Source organism: Lampris incognitus, chromosome 6 (assembly GCF_029633865.1).
Source record: "Lampris incognitus isolate fLamInc1 chromosome 6, fLamInc1.hap2, whole genome shotgun sequence".
Lineage (NCBI taxonomy): Eukaryota > Metazoa > Chordata > Actinopteri > Lampriformes > Lampridae > Lampris > Lampris incognitus.
This window is the reverse complement of record NC_079216.1, coordinates 1713183-1733696: the sequence shown is the minus strand read 5'-3', so window position 1 is coordinate 1733696 and position 20514 is coordinate 1713183. Positions and strand designations below refer to the sequence as shown.

Genomic DNA, 20514 nt, shown 5'->3' with positions numbered 1-20514 from the left:
AGATGATAGACAGATGACAGATAGATAGATAGATAGATAGATAGATAGATAGATAGATAGATAGATAGATAGATAGATAGATAGATAGATAGATAGATAGATGACAGATAGATGATAGATGATAGACAGATGACAGATAGATGATAGATGATAGATAGATGATAGACAGATGATAGATAGATAGATAGATAGATAGATAGATAGATAGATAGATAGATAGATAGATAGATAGATAGATAGATAGATAGATGGATAGATAGATGATAGACAGATGACAGATAGATAGATAGATAGATAGATAGATAGATAGATAGATAGATAGATAGATGACAGACAGATGACAGATAGATAGATAGATAGATAGATAGATAGATAGATAGATAGATAGATAGATAGATAGATAGATGATAGACAGATGACAGATAGATGATAGATAGATAGATAGATAGATAGATAGATAGATAGATAGATAGATAGATAGATAGATAGATAGACAGATGACAGACAGATGACAGATAGATAGATAGATGATAGACAGATGACAGATAGATAGATAGATAGATAGATAGATAGATAGATAGATAGATAGATAGATAGATAGATAGATGATAGACAGATGACAGATAGATGATAGATAGATAGATAGATAGATAGATAGATAGATAGATAGATAGATAGATAGATAGATAGATGATAGACAGATGATAGATAGATAGATAGATAGATAGATAGATAGATAGATAGATAGATAGATAGATAGATAGATGATAGACAGATGACAGATAGATGATAGATAGATAGATAGATAGATAGATAGATAGATAGATAGATAGATAGATAGATAGATAGATAGATAGATAGACAGATGACAGACAGATGACAGATAGATAGATAGATAGATGATAGACAGATGACAGATAGATAGATAGATAGATAGATAGATAGATAGATAGATAGATAGATAGATAGATAGATAGATAGACAGATGACAGACAGATGACAGATAGATAGATAGATAGATGATAGACAGATGACAGATAGATAGATAGATAGATAGATAGATAGATAGATAGATAGATAGATAGATAGATAGATAGATAGATAGATAGATAGATAGACAGATGACAGACAGATGACAGATAGATAGATAGATAGATAGATAGATAGATAGATAGATAGATAGATGATAGATAGATAGATAGATAGATAGATAGATAGATAGATAGATAGATAGACAGATGACAGACAGATGACAGATAGATAGATAGATGATAGACAGATGACAGATAGATGATAGATAGATAGATAGATAGATAGATAGATAGATAGATAGACAGATGACAGACAGATGACAGATAGATAGATAGATAGATAGATGATAGACAGATGACAGATAGATAGATAGATAGATAGATAGATAGATAGATAGATAGATAGATAGATAGATAGATAGATGATAGACAGATGACAGATAGATAGATAGATAGATAGATAGATAGATAGATAGATAGATAGATAGATAGATAGATAGATAGACAGATGACAGACAGATGACAGATAGATAGATAGATGATAGACAGATGACAGATAGATGATAGATAGATAGATAGATAGATAGATAGATAGATAGATAGATAGATAGATAGATAGATAGATAGATAGACAGATGACAGACAGATGACAGATAGATAGATAGATAGATGATAGACAGATGACAGATAGATAGATAGATAGATAGATAGATAGATAGATAGATAGATAGATAGATAGATAGATAGATAGATAGATAGATAGATAGATGATAGACAGATGACAGATAGATAGATAGATAGATAGATAGATAGATAGATAGATAGATAGATAGATAGATAGATAGATAGATAGATAGATAGATGATAGACAGATGATAGATAGATAGATAGATAGATAGATAGATAGATAGATAGATAGATAGATAGATGATAGACAGATGACAGATAGATGATAGATAGATAGATAGATAGATAGATAGATAGATAGATAGATAGATAGATAGATAGATAGATAGATAGATAGATAGATAGATAGACAGATGACAGACAGATGACAGATAGATAGATAGATAGATAGATGATAGACAGATGATAGATAGATAGATAGATAGATAGATAGATAGATAGATAGATAGATAGATAGATAGATAGATAGATAGATAGATAGATAGATAGATGATAGACAGATGACAGATAGATGATAGATAGATAGATAGATAGATAGATAGATAGATAGATAGATAGATAGATAGATAGATAGATAGACAGATGACAGACAGATGACAGATAGATAGATAGATAGATAGATGATAGACAGATGATAGATAGATAGATAGATAGATAGATAGATAGATAGATAGATAGATAGATAGATAGATAGATAGACAGATGACAGACAGATGACAGATAGATAGATAGATGATAGACAGATGACAGATAGATAGATAGATAGATAGATAGATAGATAGATAGATAGATAGATAGATAGATGATAGACAGATGACAGATAGATGATAGATAGATAGATAGATAGATAGATAGATAGATAGATAGATAGATAGATAGATAGATAGATAGATAGATAGATAGATAGACAGATGACAGACAGATGACAGATAGATAGATAGATAGATGATAGACAGATGACAGATAGATGATAGATAGATAGATAGATAGATAGATAGATAGATAGATAGATAGATAGATAGATGATAGACAGATGACAGATAGATAGATAGATAGATAGATAGATAGATAGATAGATAGATAGATAGATAGATAGATAGATAGATAGATAGATAGATAGATAGATAGATAGATGTGAACAGTCTATCCATGTGCTGAAGCTGTGCTGCAGTGTTTCCGTCTCCAGTCGGGTCGGGTCGGGTCGGGTCTCCACTGGGTACTGAGCCAGGCAGGAAGCACATGTTGTCCGGTGAGCCTCAGCAGTCTCGTGTCTCTGTCACCTTATTGCCGCTCTTCCTCTGCCCATCACGTCCGGTGTGTGGCAGGTTTGGGGCACGTTGGGCCACAGGTTCAGTGGTCCGGGCTGAGCTGATCCCTGCCGGGTCGAGCCTGCCTGGGTTTGTACAGACGGGGTAAGTATGGACGTAGTATGGGTGCAGCACACGGGCGGGTAACAGCTGCTTGATAAAGAGGAGACACGGAGCAGCTCAGTGACGTCAGCCTCCCCTGACAGCTTCCCGTCTGATGCAACAACTCATCCGGGGTGTTCATTGTTGCTCATGGGCCATGGCAGTGTGAAGGACGTGTGTGTCCTTGTGTTAGGTATGATGATGAGGCGGCTGGGTCTCGTCTTCGTCTCTGCTGTCCCTCAGTGGTTTGAGGGAGTGTTTGTTTGGGGACACACGGAGGCTTTTATGGATCCACATGTTGTGAGCCTGATTTGTGTCTTTCTTTCTTTCCGTTTGTTGGTCCAATACAGAATGACTTCTCTCTCTCTCTCTCTCTCTCCCTCTCTCCCCCCCTCTCTCTCTCTCTCCCCCCCTTTCTCTCTCTCTCTCTCCCCCCCTTTCTCTATCTCCCCCCCCCTCTCTCTCTCCCCCCCCTCTCTCCCCCCCCTCTCTCCCCCCCTTTCTCTCTCTCTCTCTCTCTCTCTCCCTCTCTCTCCCTCTCTCTCTCTCCCTCTCTCTCCCCCCTCTCCCCCTTTCTCTCTCTCTCTCTCTCTCTCTCTCTCTCTCTCTCCCTCTCTCTCCCCCCTCTCCCCCCTTTCTCTCTCTCTCTCTCCCTCTCTCTCCCCCCTCTCCCCCCTTTCTCTCTCTCTCTCTCTCTCTCTCTCTCCCTCTCTCCCCCCCCCCTCTCTCTCTCTCCCCCCCTTTCTCTCTCTCTCTCTCTCCCTCTCTCTCTCTCTCTCTCCCTCTCTCTCCCCCCCCTTTCTCTCTCTCTCTCCCCCCCTCCCCCCCTTTCTCTCTCTCTCCCCCCCCTCTCTCCCCCCCCTCTCTCTCTCTCCCTCCCCCTCTCTCCCCCCCCTTTCTCTCTCTCCCCCCCCTCTCTCCCCCCCCTCTCCCCCCCCTCTCTCCCCCCCTCCTCTCTCTCTCCCCCCCGTCTCTCTCCCCCCCCCCCCTCTCTCTCTCTCTCTCTTTACCTTTCTTCATATTTCGTCTGTCCCTTTTTCTTCTGACCTCCCTCTCTGTCCAGACGCCAGTAACAGCAGCCATGAGTCCCGGGTGGGGCAGGTCCGGGAGCAGCAGAGGAGGGCTGTGGTGCCACTGGCCGTGGTCTCCACCCTCACCTTCCTCGGTCTGCTGGTTCTGGTGGGCATCCTCATCTACTGGAGGTATGTGTCCACGTGCTGGCCACGCCCCTCTCACGTCACATGTCCTGTTCACACACACCCTCACCCGGACAGCCTCACAACACTGGACCGCTAGCAGGTCCTGTCCTGTGTAGACCTGCTGGCATCTCAATCCCAGTCCCATCATGTCATGTCACCCTCCATCCTCCTGGACTCATGTAGACCCCAACACCTCCGGAGAACGACACGAGTGTGTCTGCATCACGGACTCGAGCCAGAAGGCAGGAGGTCTTTCTGCCTTCTGGCTCCTGATGTGAGCACAGTCCCAGTTAGAAAGACTACCGTCTATATGCAGTAATATGTACAGTACACTGTACAGTACACCGTCTATATGCAGTAATATGTACAGTACACCGTCTATATGCAGTAATATGTACAGTACACTGTACAGTACACCGTCTATATGGAGTAATATGTACAGTACACCGTCTATATGCAGTAATATGTACAGTACACTGTACAGTACACCGTCTATATGGAGTAATATGTACAGTACACCGTCTATATGCAGTAATATGTACAGTACACCATCTATATGCAGTAATATGTACAGTACACTGTACAGTACACCGTCTATATGCAGTAATATGTACAGTACACTGTACAGTACACCGTCTATATGGAGTAGTATGTACAGTACACTGTACAGTACACCGTCTATATGCAGTAATATGTACAGTACACCATCTATATGCAGTAATATGTACAGTACACTGTACAGTACACCATCTATATGCAGTAATATGTACAGTACACCGTCTATATGCAGTAATATGTACAGTACACTGTACAGTACACCGTCTATATGCAGTAATATGTACAGTACACCATCTATATGCAGTAATATGTACAGTACACTGTACAGTACACCGTCTATATGCAGTAATATGTACAGTACACCGTCTATATGCAGTAATATGTACAGTACACTGTACAGTACACCGTCTATATGCAGTAATATGTACAGTACACCGTCTATATGCAGTAATATGTACAGTACACTGTACAGTACACCGTCTATATGCAGTAATATGTACAGTACACCGTTTATATGCAGTAATATGTACAGTACACTGTACAGTACACCGTCTATATGGAGTAATATGTACAGTACACCGTCTATATGCAGTAATATGTACAGTACACTGTACAGTACACCGTCTATATGCAGTAATATGTACAGTACACCGTCTATATGCAGTAATATCTACAGTATACTGTCTATATGTAGTTATATGTACAGTACACCGTCTATATGCAGTAATATGTATAGTACACTGCACAGTACACCGTCTATATGTAGTAATATGTGCAGCACACTGTACAGTACACCGTCTATATGTAGTAATGTGTATAGTGTACTGTCTATATGTAGTGATAGTACAGTATACATATTACTACATATAGACAGTACACTATACACATTACTACATATAGACAGTACACAATACACATTACTACATATAGACAGTACACTATACACATTACTACATATAGACAGTACAGTCAACATAAAATGGCGTAAAAGCAGAGAGTCCACTGACCTCAGTGACTATCAGTGTCTCCTGGCTTCATTCTCCTCCAGCTTAAAAACAGCCAAGACCACTTACTATCAGAACAAGATCTGTGGCGCCACTGATGCTTGAGGGAAATGTTTTTTGCTTTTAACTTACTCCTCAATCTGCCTCCTCCTCCGACCTCCACTCTGCTCACTCCTGACATGTTCGCCTCATACTGTACTGATAAGGTTTCTGCCACCAGTAGCCAGTTCTCTGAGCCTGACCAACCCTGTCTGCTGCCGCCAGCTAACAGCGCCTCACTCACCTCATTCTCCCCCCTGACCGGGGAGGAAGTGGACTCTCGTCCCACTACCTATCCGCTGGACCCGAAACCATCCAGCCTCCTACAGACCATTTCCCCCGCAGTTAACCCCGCAGTCACACACACATCATCAACTCCTCACTTACAACGGGTGTGTTCCCCACTGCATTTAAACAAGCTCGAGTCACCCCACTGCTCAAGAACCCTACACTCAACCAAGCCCAGGTTGAACACTACAGACCCGTTTCACTCCTACCCTTTCTTTCAAAAATACTTGAGCGCACGGACTTTAACCAAGTCTCTGAATTCCTTTCTGAGAACACCCTGTATGATCCGCGTCAGTCTGGCTTTAAGCGGGTCACTCTACCGAGACTGCACTCCTGTCACTAATGGAATCACTGCGTTTGGCAAACTTCAGGAGTTTAATAGATGGGTCACCTGAGGTGCAGTCATTTGTGTCGAGGGAGAAGAGTAGAGGGGAGAGCACACATCCCTGGGGGGGCACTATGCTGATTGTTTGGGTGCGGGATTTGATTTTCCCCAACCTCACCTGCTGCCTCCTGTCTGTCAGGAAGTTTGTTATCCACTGGCAGTTGGGGGGTGGTACGGTGAGCTGGGCGAGTTTGGTGAATAGGACTTCTGGGATGATGGTGTTGAGTGGTGAGCAGAAGTCCACAAACAGGATCCTTGCCTATGTCCCTGGAGAGTCGAGGTGTTGCAGGATGTAGTGCAGTCCCATGTTGACTGCATTATCCACTGACCTTTTTGCCCAGTAGGCAACCTGCAGGGGTCCAGCAGGGGGCCATGATGTCCCCCAGGTGGGTCAACACCAGTCTCTTGAAGGACTTCATGACCACAGACGTCAGGGCGATGGGGCTGTAGTCGATCAGTCCAGTGATGGAGGGTTTCTTGGACCGGGTGATGGTGGAGTGTTTGAAGAAGGAGGGGACTTCACACAGCTCCAGGGATCTTGTGAAGATCTGCGTGAAGATTGGAGCCAGTTGGCCAGCACAGGCTTCAAGACAGGAGGGGGAGACATTGTCTGAACCCAGTGCTTTCCTGGTCTTCTGTCTCTGGAAAAGCCGGCTCACATCCTCTACACGTATCTTGAGTACATCCTGAGTATCGGGGGGGGGGGGGGTAGAAGGGGACTTTCCAGAGGGGGGATGGGGGCTGTTGTCATTGGGTTGGAGTGGGTGAGGCTTGTGAATTTGTCTCTCAAACCTACAGTAGAAAATGTTCTTGTCTTCAGCCAGGTCTTTGTTTGCCTCGGCGTGGGGAGATGGTCGTCAGCAGTTTGTGACGTCTTGCAGGCTCCTCCACACTGACACAGGGTCACTGGCTCAGAACCTGTTTTTCAGCTTTTCAGTGTAGCTTCTTTTACTCACTCTGGTCTCCTTTGTCAGTGAGTTTCTGGCCTGCTTGTACAGGGCTCTAGCTCCACCGCTGTAGGCCTCCTGCTCGGCCTGCCCAAGTTGTCTTCGTGTGGCTGTGAATCATGGCTTGTTATTGTTGTGTGTGCAGGAGGACTTGGAAGGACCACACGTCCGCACAAAAGCTGACGTAAGATGTCACAGTGTCCGTTAGTTTGTCCAGGTTGGCGGACTTCTGAAGACACAAGGCCTGTTCTGGTTTTACACTGGGGTGTGTGTGTGTGTGTGTGTGTGTGTGTGTGTGTGTGTGGTCTCTGTTGTTGGTGTGTTGGATGGGATGATTGTGTTTTCAGTCTGCTTTTGTTGGGGGTCTTTCTGAGTCCACACAAAAGGCTCTGAGATGTTGTTTTCTCCACTGATTAGCAGAAGTGTGTCCTGCTGGCCTACGAGATTCAGCCCAAACAAAAGCCCGTGTGGGGAGACTGTAAACATTGCTGTGCCTTTTCAGGGCATCATCCCCCGCAAAAGTTCCCCTCTGGTAGAAAAACACGCCTTTCACAGTCGGCAGATAAAACGTGATCCAGGCAGACCGTGAAATAACCAACTTCAGAATCCAATCAAGGCCACGCTGTCGGCCGCAGTGTAAACACCGCGAGTCGTCTTTCAGACACCGCACCCTCCTCATCTGCCCAGATGGAGACGCCGCGCGCTCTTGTTCTCTGCTGCGCTGCTTGTTGTGTTTGCAGATTGGTTCTGCTAAACACGTCCTAATCTGAGCATCTGCGGGATTAATCTGCAGACGCTGTACTGGAAAAGGACAGCCCCGCCGCCGGGGCTGGTGGGACACGAGGGAGTGTGTCGGCGTGGTGTAGGAGCAGCATGTCCAGGCCCCGCTGGCTCACACCCCTTCTGACAGCAACATGTTGGAATCTAAAGGAACAACCTGTAATCCACATGTAAACCAGTCGCCCCGCTGCCAGACAACACACCACCGCACAGGAAGCCGCTGTCACTCCCAGGCTGATTGACAGGTCGCTTAATACAAAGACTGACAGTACACAACTAATTTCACCATCAGCAGAGAAAGACACAAAATGCTTCTTTTCAATCTATAACTCGGTCTGTAATGATTTACATCATATTGTTATGTGTCTGTAGCCATATTTATATATTTACTTATTTACATCATATTGTTCTGTGTCTGTAGCCATATTTATATATTTACTTATTTACATCATATTGTTCTGTGTCTGTAGCCATATTTATATATTTACTTATTTACATCATATTGTTATGTGTCTGTAGCCATATTTATATATTTACTTATTTACATCATATTGTTCTGTGTCTGTAGCCATATTTATATATTTACTTATTTACATCATATTGTTTTGTGTCTGTAGACATATTTATATATTTACTTATTTACATCATATTGTTATGTGTCTGTAGCCATATTTATATATTTACTTATTTACATCATATTGTTTTGTGTCTGTAGCCATATTTATATATTTACTTATTTACATCATATTGTTCTGTGTCTGTAGCCATATTTATATATTTACTTATTTACATCATATTGTTCTGTCTGTAGCCATATTTATATATTTACTTATTTACATCATATTGTTATGTGTCTGTAGACATATTTATATATTTACTTATTTACATCATATTGTTATGTGTCTGTAGACATATTTATGTCTTTACTTATTTATATGATATTGTTACGTGTGTACTGTTATGTGTCTGTAACCATATTTGTGTCTTAATCATTCATCAATAGAGTTGTTATGCCTCGAGCAGACATTTTCTTTTAATTCAACATCTTAAATCAAAACCTTTCCATCTTAGTTTCTCCTCCATTTCTGCAGGCTGTTATTTATTTATATTATATATCATATTTTCTATTATAGCATATGTCGTTGTATTATAAATTATATATTATATATTGTTATATTATATGATATATTATATTCATTATATATCATGTTATATATATTACATTTATTATATATTATGTGATATATTATGTATTATGTTATATTATATATAACATACATATATACATATTATATTATGTTATATTTGATTATATATTATTTCTTGACACCTGTCGGGACCACAGCAGGATGTGAAGGCATCTGGGGTCGTCAGCAGAGATGTTGTGTTGCAGGGTGAAGAGGAAGGCGTGTGCGTTCCCCTCACAGCCCTTCTTCCTCTTCACCATGTGGACAAACAGCCCTGCTGAAGCCCGTCTGGTCTGACAGCCCGGCTCCACCACAGCCCCCTGATCCGGTTAAAAACGTGTCCAGGATTAAACGCAACATCTTCTTTGTGGTGTAGCGGGAGGATTAGTGTGTGTTCTCAGAGCCTGCACGCCCCTCACAGCCAGCCTGCAAACCACAAAGGCATGTCAGCCCCGTCAGGAGCGACACCAGGGTGGAGGATTCATGACGTCATGCTTCCCCAACTGGACCACATTTTAACCATAACATACACACTCATCTTAAACCCAGTCTTCACAGCCCACACCCACGTCAGGACACTGTCTGTACTGCAGGGCCGCTTAAAGGCTGGGTTGTTTTACCATGTGGTGTGTGGCGTAACACAACTGTAACACAACATCCTGTCACAGTGTATATAGTGCGTAGTGTAGCGTAGCGTAGTGTAGCGTAGTGTAGTGTAGCGTAGTGTAGCGTAGCGTAGCGTAGCGTAGTGTAGTGTAGCGTAGCGTAGTGTAGCGTAGTGGGTCATCGTTGTGTTTATAGCTGCAACACTGCAGTAACATTCATCTGTACTTCCACATTCTTCTTGGTCCATTTTAAACAGCCTGCAGACCTGAAAGTGATGTGGTTTATACTGGTCCTGCAGTGTTCACACAGCGATGTGGGTTATGTGGATCCTGCAGTGTTCACACAACGATGTGGTTTATGCTGATCCTGCAGTGTTCACCAGTGATGTGGTTTATGCTGATCCTGCAGTGTTCACACAGTGATGTGGTTTATGTTGATCCTGCAGTGTTCACATGGTGATGTGGTTTATGCTGATCCTGCAGTGTTCACACAGTGATGTGGTTTATGCTGATCCTGCAGTGTTCACACAGTGATGTGGTTTATGCTGATCCTGCAGTGTTCACATGTTGATGTGGTTTATGCTGATCCTGCAGTGTTCACACAGTGATGTGGTTTATGTTGATCCTGCAGTGTTCACATGGTGATGTGGTTTATGCTGATCCTGCAGTGTTCACACAGTGATGTGGTTTATGTTGATCCTGCAGTGTTCACACAGTGATGTGGTTTATGCTGATCCTGCAGTGTTCACATGGTGATGTGGTTTATGCTGATCCTGCAGTGTTCACACAGTGATGTGGTTTATGTTGATCCTGCAGTGTTCACACAGTGATGTGGTTTATGTTGATCCTGCAGTGTTCACACGGTGATGTGGTTTATGTTGATCCTGCAGTGTTCACACGGTGATGTGGTTTATGTTGATCCTGCAGTGTTCACACAGTGATGTGGTTTATGTTGATCCTGCAGTGTTCACACAGTGGTGTGGTTTATGCTGATCCTGCAGTGTTCACACAGTGATGTGGTTTATGCTGATCCTGCAGTGTTCACACAGTGATGTGGTTTATGCTGATCCTGCAGTGTTCACACAGTGATGTGGTTTATGTTGATCCTGCAGTGTTCACACAGTGATGTGGTTTATGCTGATCCTGCAGTGTTCACACAGCGATGTGGTTTATGTTGATCCTGCAGTGTTCACACAGTGATGTGATGCTCTGCTTTGTTTCTGTAGGAACTGTTTCCAAACGGCTCACTTCTACATCGAGGACGGCAGCTCACCACGGGTCATCTCCACACACTCCACCCCCACACTAACAGCTGGTAACATCTCACTCACCCACACACACACATGTCCTCACTACCTGCTTCCTCCAGCAGGAACACACAGTAGAAGCAGGTGTTAAATGGACTTCATGTCAGTGACGGTCCAAATGTAAAATTATTCAAAACTGGAGCATGAGTAGAGGGCCTATGCAAACCAAAATGTTTTCTGAACTGGGCCCAGATATTTTTACTGATTGTGTAACTACTAAATTGGTACTGAAGGTAATGGGTAGTGGCAGCTGAGAGCAAATAACAGCACAATGAAAATGGGGCAGATAACTGTTCCATACGGGTCCAAATAGGTGAGTCATCATCTGGATTTTACAGCCAGTATAGCATCTTCTGAAAATTACAAGCCCAGTAGTACAGTGTGAATTTGGGGAGTGCAAAAGTCCCCCCCCACCCCCCATATTCTCTGGAAGCTGTAATACAGCCTTCCTAATACGGGCGGGCCCGCTACTCCAAATGAAAGAAGAAATGAGTTTATCCAGGTCAGCAGAAAATGTTTTCTTAAGGAGAACTGGAATGTACTGGAAGAGACACAACGTAGGTAAGATGACAATCTTGACCATACCTACGTGGCCTGCTAGGGATAGGGGCAAACTAGAGCAACGCTGCATATCCGTTCCACATTTTTTTAGTAGGTGGGCAAACTTTTGGGTGAAGATGTTCTTTAAGGATTTCGTAATAAAAATCCCAAAGTATTTAAACCCAACATCTGCCCTTCTGAGGGGGAAGGATGAGAGTGGGAGTTTCTCACCCAGAGAATTCACTGGTTGCAACTCACTTTTATTGAGGTTCACTTTGTATCCTGAGAGTTTGCCAAATTGATCCAGGATGTGCAACATGGCTGGGAGAGAAGACATCGGCTTTGCGATGTACAGCAGTAGATCGTCTGCATATAGCGAAAATTTGTGGGTCAGGCCTAGCTGGGAAATACCTTCAAACTCCTTCTTGAGGAGCCAGATGGCTAGAGGCTCGATCGCAACGGCAAAGTGGCAAAAGCGGGCAGCCTTGTCTAGTGCCACGATTCAGGGGGAAAGGGGAAGAATGTATATTGTTTGACTGCACTGAAGCCATAGGGGCAGTATAAAGTAGCCTAATCCATGAAATAAAATTAGCACTGAAACCAAATGTATCTAAAACGTCAAAAAGGTACCTCCATTCCACCCTATAAAAGGCCTTCTCAGCGTCCAGGGATACCACAACCTCTGGCATGTGTGAGGTGGTTTGTATCGAGCATATTAAGAAGTCTTCTGGTGTTATGAAAGGAATGTCTTCCCATCGTAAATCCTGTTTGATCTGTTGAAGTTATTTGTCTCGGGTTTTTCTTCTCTGTCTTGTTTTGTTCAGATGACCGGACCTTCACAGTGAAGGAGTTTGTTCAACATGTGGCTGACTTACACGACAACCTCAGCTTCTCGCAGGAGTTTGAGGTGCTTAAAACCTGAATTTTCATAGTCCAGACCTGGATGTTAGAGACCTGTAATCCTCAAGGACCCTGTTTAAAACTCACAATGTTCTTTAGCAAGGCATCGATCCCTCACCTGTCCATCCAGCTGACGGTTTGGCAGCCTGACACCCGGCCCGTGGGTGTCAACTCAGTGTTTCATGTCTATTATGGGTACACCTCCACTCTCCACTGTGAAGCTCCATTGAACCTGGCAGATATATGAAAGCACTGCTTTCTGCTTTGATAGATAAGAAACATCAGCTTGTTTTGTTTCTAGGAAACATTTGATACAAATTAAAATATATCACATTAAAACAACACCAGAGAGATTTGTGGGTGCCTTAATGAACATGGATTGCAAACTTATTCTGATGAATGACAGTTTAAATGAAATAACATCCTGGTAAATTCTAATAAGTAGAAATAGAATATCTAACAGGAGTTTATAATCTCCCTGTTCTTTAACTGACCAAAGAGTCACTTCCTCTGACAAGTACAGTTAACAGACACACAACCTTTTACGGCAGACATATACACTCATAATGTGAGTTGTGTTGTGAAGGTGATGTGTTGCTGTGCTGTGAATGCTGCATGCTAACATCACTGAGCTGCATGACACACATGTCTTCGTGTATTTATTTCCTCATGGCTTATTCGACAGAGACGGGACACATCAGTTAATATGACAGGAAATGCTCACCAGACAGCTTTGGTTAGTTCTTATGGTAGAAGACAAAGAGACAAAATGCTGCGAGTGCACAATTTCAATTAAAAGTGAGCTTTAAGAGGCGTCTGGGTGGCGTGGTGGTCCATTTCCATTGCTTACCAACACGGGGATCGGTGGTTCGAATCCCCATGTTACCTTCGGCTTGGTCAGGTGTCCCTACAGACACAACTGGCCGTGTCTGCGGGTGGGAAGCCGGATGTGGGATGTGTCCTGGTCACTGCACTAGCGCCTCTTCTGGTCAGTCAGGGCACCTGTTCGGGAGGGGGGTACTGGGGGGAATAGCGTGATCCTCCCATGCGCTACCTCCCCCTGGTGAAACTCCTCACTGTCAGGTGAAAAGAAGCGGCTGGTGACTCCGCATGTATGGGAGGAGGCATGTGGTAGTCTGCAGCCCTACCCGAATCAGCAGAGGGGGTGGAGCAGAGATCGGGACGGCTCGGAAGAGGACAGGTACAATTGGGGAGAAAAAGTAGGAATAATCCAGAAAAGAAAAGAAACGTGAGCTTTACATGCAAGCCCCAGTAAAACAAGTAGACCCAGGATTGTGACTTAAATGAAAGTCACGACTGTTTTGCTGGAAATTGTTCTCACAATTTATTTGTGAAGATTTTTGGTTTTGATGATTTCAAGAATCTTTTCTGCCTCTAAATGCCACACAACAGAGACATGAAATGGATGTGATGAAGGAACAGGATGAAGCTCCGGTCTCTTTCATTCTGAAAGGAAAATTCAACCTGAAATCAGACTCTTAATGCCAGTAGAATGATGAAGATTCTTATTATTTTGCCATTTGTTCATTGTAGAACTGGCAAAATATGTGAGTCAAGTCATGACCTGCATGTTTCTAGAATCGACTTAGACCTTGACCTTGACTATAGTCTAAAGCTAACGTTCTGATGGGAGTCCATGAGGAAAGAGGAAGCCGTGCATCAAATCACCTCCTCTTTGCTCCTAACAGGAGCATCTGGGTGCATCCTGGAAAATTATGTCCATGGAGGAGCAGATTAATTTGGCAAAGATATTGAACATAAAGTATTTTATCTGTAGTTTTACTAAATACTTTTCTGGCAACAAGTTAATATTCTGCAGATAAAGCAGATTCATGTGTTCCTTTGTGTCCTGCTGGTAGCATGGACTGTTTGCTGAAGTCCTGAAGTCCTGGAAGGATATGTGTCAGTCCTGTCATGTTATTTTTAATTTTTGCACATTTGTCTACTGTTTGTGGTGGAAACGTCTTGGCTGTGCTTCCTGCATCCTCACCCCACCGCTAGATACTGAGAGACAGTTACCAGGTGAGCCACCATCCTTACTGCCGTCTACCTAAAGGTGCAACATGTCTTACTTCTGCTTTCCTGAGGCGTAACACAACTCATACAACTGTTTCAATATGATGACGACTCTCCCCTTCTCATTTTCAACTAGTCTGAAAACATGTTACTATCACAACATGACTAGTACATATCACAATAGGACTAGTAAATATAATACAAAGAGTAAATCTCATAAAATATTTAGTAAATACAATATCTACTAGTAACTGTTATAACATTACTAGTAAATATCATAATATGACTAGCAACTATCACAGTATGACTAGTTTGACTATCATGATGTGACTAGTAAATATATGACTCGTAAATATCATGTGACCAGTAAAGATAATGATGACTAGTAAATATCATGATGTGACTAGTAAATATCATGTGACTAGTAAATATGACTCGTAAATATCATGATGTGACCAGTAAATATAACGGCTAGTAAATATGTAGTAAATATCATGATGTGACTAGTACATATGACTCATAAATATGATATGACTAATAAATATCATGATGTGACTAGTAAATATCATGTGACCAGTAAATATCACGACTAGTAAATATGTAGTAAATATCATGTGAGTAGTAAATATCATGATGTGACTAGTAAACATGTGACCAGTAAATATAATGATGACTAGTAAATACGTAGTAAATATCATGATGTGACTAGTAAATATAATGACTAGTAAATATCATGATGTGACTAGTAAATATGACTTGTAAATAGCATGATGTGCCCAGTAAATATAACGACTAGTAAATATGCAGTAAATATCATGATGTGACTAGTAAATATGACTCGTAAATATATGACTAATAAATATCATGATGTGACTAGTAAATATCACGATGACTAGTAAATATGTAGTAATCATGATGTGACTAGTAAATATGTAGTAAATATCATGACTAGTAAATATCATGATGTGACTAGTAAATATCATGATGTGACTAGTAAATATGTGACCAGTAAATATAATGACTAGTAAATATGTAGTACATATCATGTGTGACTAGTAAATATAATGACTAGTAAATATCATGCTGTGACTAGACTAGTAAGTATGTAGTAAATATCATGATGTGACTAGTAAATATCAGAAGACCAGAATCATATTTATTGCCAAGTAGTTTGAGAACATACAAAGAATTTGACTTGGTATGTTGGTGCATGAGGAATAAATTAACAGCAACAGTAAGGTAAAAGTTAAAATAAAATATAATAAATACGAGACAAAATAAAGATAAATCAGAATAGGTGAAATAAGGTGCAATAATGTGGAAACACTGGGAACGTGGCAAGTACTGTATGTACAACACGTTAAATGAGGAGACTCTTTAAATAAGTTATTGACAGAATGAGAGGTGGTAGAGTCAGAGTTATTTACAGGCTGGTGTCCATGTACAGAGGGCACAGTGGGGCAGATAGCTATATTGCACTGTGGTTGTGCATTCGAGTGTGTGTGCATGTATGTAGTGTATGTCATGTCGTGGTGTGGAGGGAGGGTCAGAGGGGTTGGATGGTGGCTGGGGGGCAGTGTTAGTATCTGTGGGTGTCTGGGGGCTTGTTGGAGAGCCCTACTGCTGTGGGGAAGAAGCTGTTCTTGTGGTGTGAGGTTCTGTTTTTTGTAGACCTTAGCCTCTTGCAAGAGGGGAGTCTTGAAGAGATTCCAAGAAGGTTGAATCAGTCCATCTGGATTATGGAGCATGCATCAAGACATCTTTTGAAGAGACCATGGCCTGTGTGGAAAGGGTCCACCATGATCCTTCCTGCTCGCCTCGGTTTCCTTGAGTCATACAGGTCCTGGAGGAATTGCAGGTTGCAGCCAATCACGCTCTCTGCAGAAGGAATGATACACTGCAGTCTGCCCTTGTCCTTGGCAGTGGCAGCAGCGTACCAGATAGTGATGGATGAGGTGAGGGTGGACTCAATGATGGCGGTGTAGAAGTGCACCATCACTGGCTTTGGCATGCTAAACTTCTTCAGCTTCCAGAGAAAGTACAACCTCTGTCATGCTTTCTTGGTGAGCGAGCTGATGATCAGCTCCCACTTGAGGTCTTGGGCGATAATGGTGCCCAGGAAGTGAAGGATTCAATCCTCAACCTGCTCCCTACTCTGACTACGGAGCTCAATATTGTTATATTTATTGTTTGTGTTATGATATTTACTAGTCATGTTACAGCATATGGCTCTGCTAGCCATTCAACAATCTAGGCTGAGGACTAAGGGTGACCGGGCTTTTTATGTTAGGGCCCATACACTGTTCTGTTAGGGCTCCTACACTGTTCTGTTAGGGTCCCTACACTCTTCTGTTAGGGCCCGTACACTGTTCTGTTTATTAGAGACCCTCCAATGTTCTGTTAGGGATTCTGTTCTGTTTGGCCCCCTACACTGTTCTGTTACGGCCCCCAATCTGTTCTGTTAGGGCCCACCCTGTTCTGTTAGGGTCCCTACTCTGTTCTGTTAGGGTCCCTACACTGTTCTTTTAGGGCCCCTACTCTGTTCTGTTATGGGCCCACTCTGTTCTGTTAGGGTCCCTACACTGTTCTTTTAGGGCCCCTACTCTGTTCTGTTAGGGCCCCACTCTGTTCTGTTAGGGTCCCTACACTGTTCTTTTAGGGCCCCTACTCTGTTCTGTTAGGGCCCCACTCTGTTCTGTTAGGGTCCCTACACTGTTCTTTTAGGGCCCCTACTCTGTTCTGTTATGGCCCCACTCTGTTCTGTTAGGGTCCCTACACTGTTCTTTTAGGGCCCCTACTCTGTTCTGTTATGGCCCCACTCTGTTCTGTTAGGGTCCCTACACTGTTCTTTTAGGGCCCCTACTCTGTTCTGTTAGGGCCCCACTCTGTTCTGTTAGGGTCCCTACACTGTTCTTTTAGGGCCCCTACTCTGTTCTGTTAGGGTCCCACTCTGTTCTGTTAGGGTCCCTACACTGTTCTTTTAGGGCCCCTACTCTGTTCTGTTAGGGCCCCACTCTGTTCTGTTAGGGTCCCTACACTGTTCTTTTAGGGCCCCTACTCTGTTCTGTTATGGCCCCACTCTGTTCTGTTAGGGTCCCTACACTGTTCTTTTAGGGCCCCTACTCTGTTCTGTTAGGGCCCCACTCTGTTCTGTTAGGGTCCCTACACTGTTCTTTTAGGGCCCCTACTCTGTTCTGTTATGGCCCCACTCTGTTCTGTTAGGGTCCCTACACTGTTCTTTTAGGGCCCCTACTCTGTTCTGTTAGGGCCCCACTCTGTTCTGTTAGGGTCCCTACACTGTTCTTTTAGGGCCCCTACTCTGTTCTGTTAGGGCCCCACTCTGTTCTGTTAGGGTCCCTACACTGTTCTTTTAGGGCCCCTACTCTGTTCTGTTAGGGCCCCACTCTGTTCTGTTAGGGTTCCTACACTGTTCTTTTAGGGCCCCTACTCTGTTCTGTTATGGCCCCACTCTGTTCTGTTAGGGCCCCTACTCTGGACTGTGTTTCACCTACTGTTTCGGCTGAGGGACGGCGCAGCCGTTATGGCAGGCTGCTTAAGCCTCCAGTGAGATACTGTTTTCTTTCCAGGAGTCCCTTCTGGGTGTTCGGGGGGGGGGGGGGGGGGGCTGTGTGGCGGACACTGGGGCCTGTGCCTCTCACCCAGCAGGGCTGTGAGCTGTGAGCTGGGGGCGTGGTTTACGTTCCCGGGCTCTCTGGTGCAGGGTTGTTCCTGCTGCAGTTGGTTTTGGAGTTGAGGAATAAAGTTCAAACTCGCCTTCGTCGCCTGTGTTTTTCCTCATCCTGCCACATTAGTAACTTTGTTTTGACACGTGCTGTATAAATAAGGTTGTTATTATTAATATTAATATCATCATATTTACCAGTCATATTGTTTTGAAACATGCTGTATAAATAAGGTTATTGTTATTATTATTAATATCAATATCATCATATTTACCAGTCATATTGTTTTGAAACGTGCTGTATAAATAAGGTTATTATTATTATTATTATCATATTTACCAGTCATAGTTTTGTAACGTGCTGTATAAATAAGATTATTATTATTAATATTAATATCAATATCATCATATTTACCAGTCATATTGTTTTTAAACATGCTGTATAAATAAGATTATTAATATTAATATCATATTTACCAGTCAAATTGTTTTGAAACACGCTGTATAAATAAGGTTATTGTTATTATTAATATTAATATCATCATATTTACCAGTCATATTGTTTTGAAACACGCTGTATAAATAAGGTTATTATTATTAATATTAATATCATCATATTTACCAGTCATATTGTTTTGAAACACGCTGTATAAATAAGGTTATTGTTATTATTATTCATCATATTTACCAGTCATATTGTTTTGAAACGTGCTGTATAAATAAGATTATTATTATTATTAATATTAATATCATCATATTTACCAGTCATATTGTTTTGAAACATGCTGTATAAATAAGATTATTATTATTATTATTAATATTAATATTATCATATTTACCAGTCATATTGTTTTGAAACATGCTGTATAGATAAGGTTATTGTTATTATTATTAATATCAATATCATCATATTTACCAGTCATATTGTTTTGAAACGTGCTGTATAAATAAGGTTATTGTTATTATTAATAATATTAATATCATCATATTTACCAGTCACACTGTGCTGCAGGAAGCAGAATACCCACCTTCCACCTTTAACACAAGCTGCTGCTTGTCTACCGACGCCCGTTTTACCAGTCTGTTAACGTGTGTGTGTGTGTGTGTGTGTGTGTGTGTGTGAGTGTGTGAGTGAGTGTGTGTGATGTAAGTGTGACTGCTGGTTTAGTGCAGGTGTTTCACAGTGTGTTGTCTGTTGTGTTGTGTGTCAGGAGGTGCAGACATGCACGGTGGACATGGCAATGACCACGGACACCTCCAACCACCCCGACAACAAGACTAAGAACAGATACCTCAATATACTGGCCTGTAAGACCACACACACTCACACAGACACAGACACACACACACACACACTCGCACTCACACACAGACACACTCACACACTCTCACACACACACACACACACACACACACAGACACACACACAGTCTGTGGATACTCTGCAGCCCCCCTGCTTGTCCTTACTGGTTCGAGATGTTACTCTGCAGCAGTGTGCTGCACATGGTGTTTTGTGTGGTGTTGTGTCTCTGCAGCAGTGTGCTGCACATGGTGTTGTGTCTCTGCAGCAGTGTGCTGCACATGGTGTTTTGTGTGGTGTTGTGTCTCTGCAGCAGTGTGCTGCACATGGTGTTTTGTGTGGTGTTGTGTCTCTGCAGCAGTGTGCTGCACATCGTGTTTTGTGTGGTGTTGTGTCTCTGCAGCAGTGTGCTGCACATGGTCATGTGTGTGGTGTTGTGTCTCTGCAGCAGTGTGCTGCACATGGTGTTGTGTGTGGTGTTGTGTCTCTGCAGCAGTGTGCTGCACATGGTGTTGTGTGTGGTGTTGTGTCTCTGCAGCAGTGTGCTGCACATGGTGTTGTGTCTCTGCAGCAGTGTGCTGCACATGGTGTTTTGTGTGGTGTTGTGTCTCTGCAGCAGTGTGCTGCAC

At 42.6% G+C, this 20514-nt stretch overlaps 1 protein-coding gene across 1 annotated transcript in view; it reads left to right on the top strand.

Moving 5' to 3' along the window:
* LOC130113910 (receptor-type tyrosine-protein phosphatase zeta-like) overlaps nucleotides 1-20514 on the top strand; it is a 132377-nt gene that overhangs the window by 93235 nt on the left and 18628 nt on the right. The window contains exons 17-21 of the mRNA XM_056281610.1: nucleotides 4191-4329; nucleotides 11346-11434; nucleotides 12791-12873; nucleotides 14889-14909; nucleotides 19797-19893. Of these exons, the coding sequence (XP_056137585.1) occupies nucleotides 4191-4329; nucleotides 11346-11434; nucleotides 12791-12873; nucleotides 14889-14909; nucleotides 19797-19893 (429 nt within the window). The remainder of the gene's footprint in view (nucleotides 1-4190; nucleotides 4330-11345; nucleotides 11435-12790; nucleotides 12874-14888; nucleotides 14910-19796; nucleotides 19894-20514) is intronic.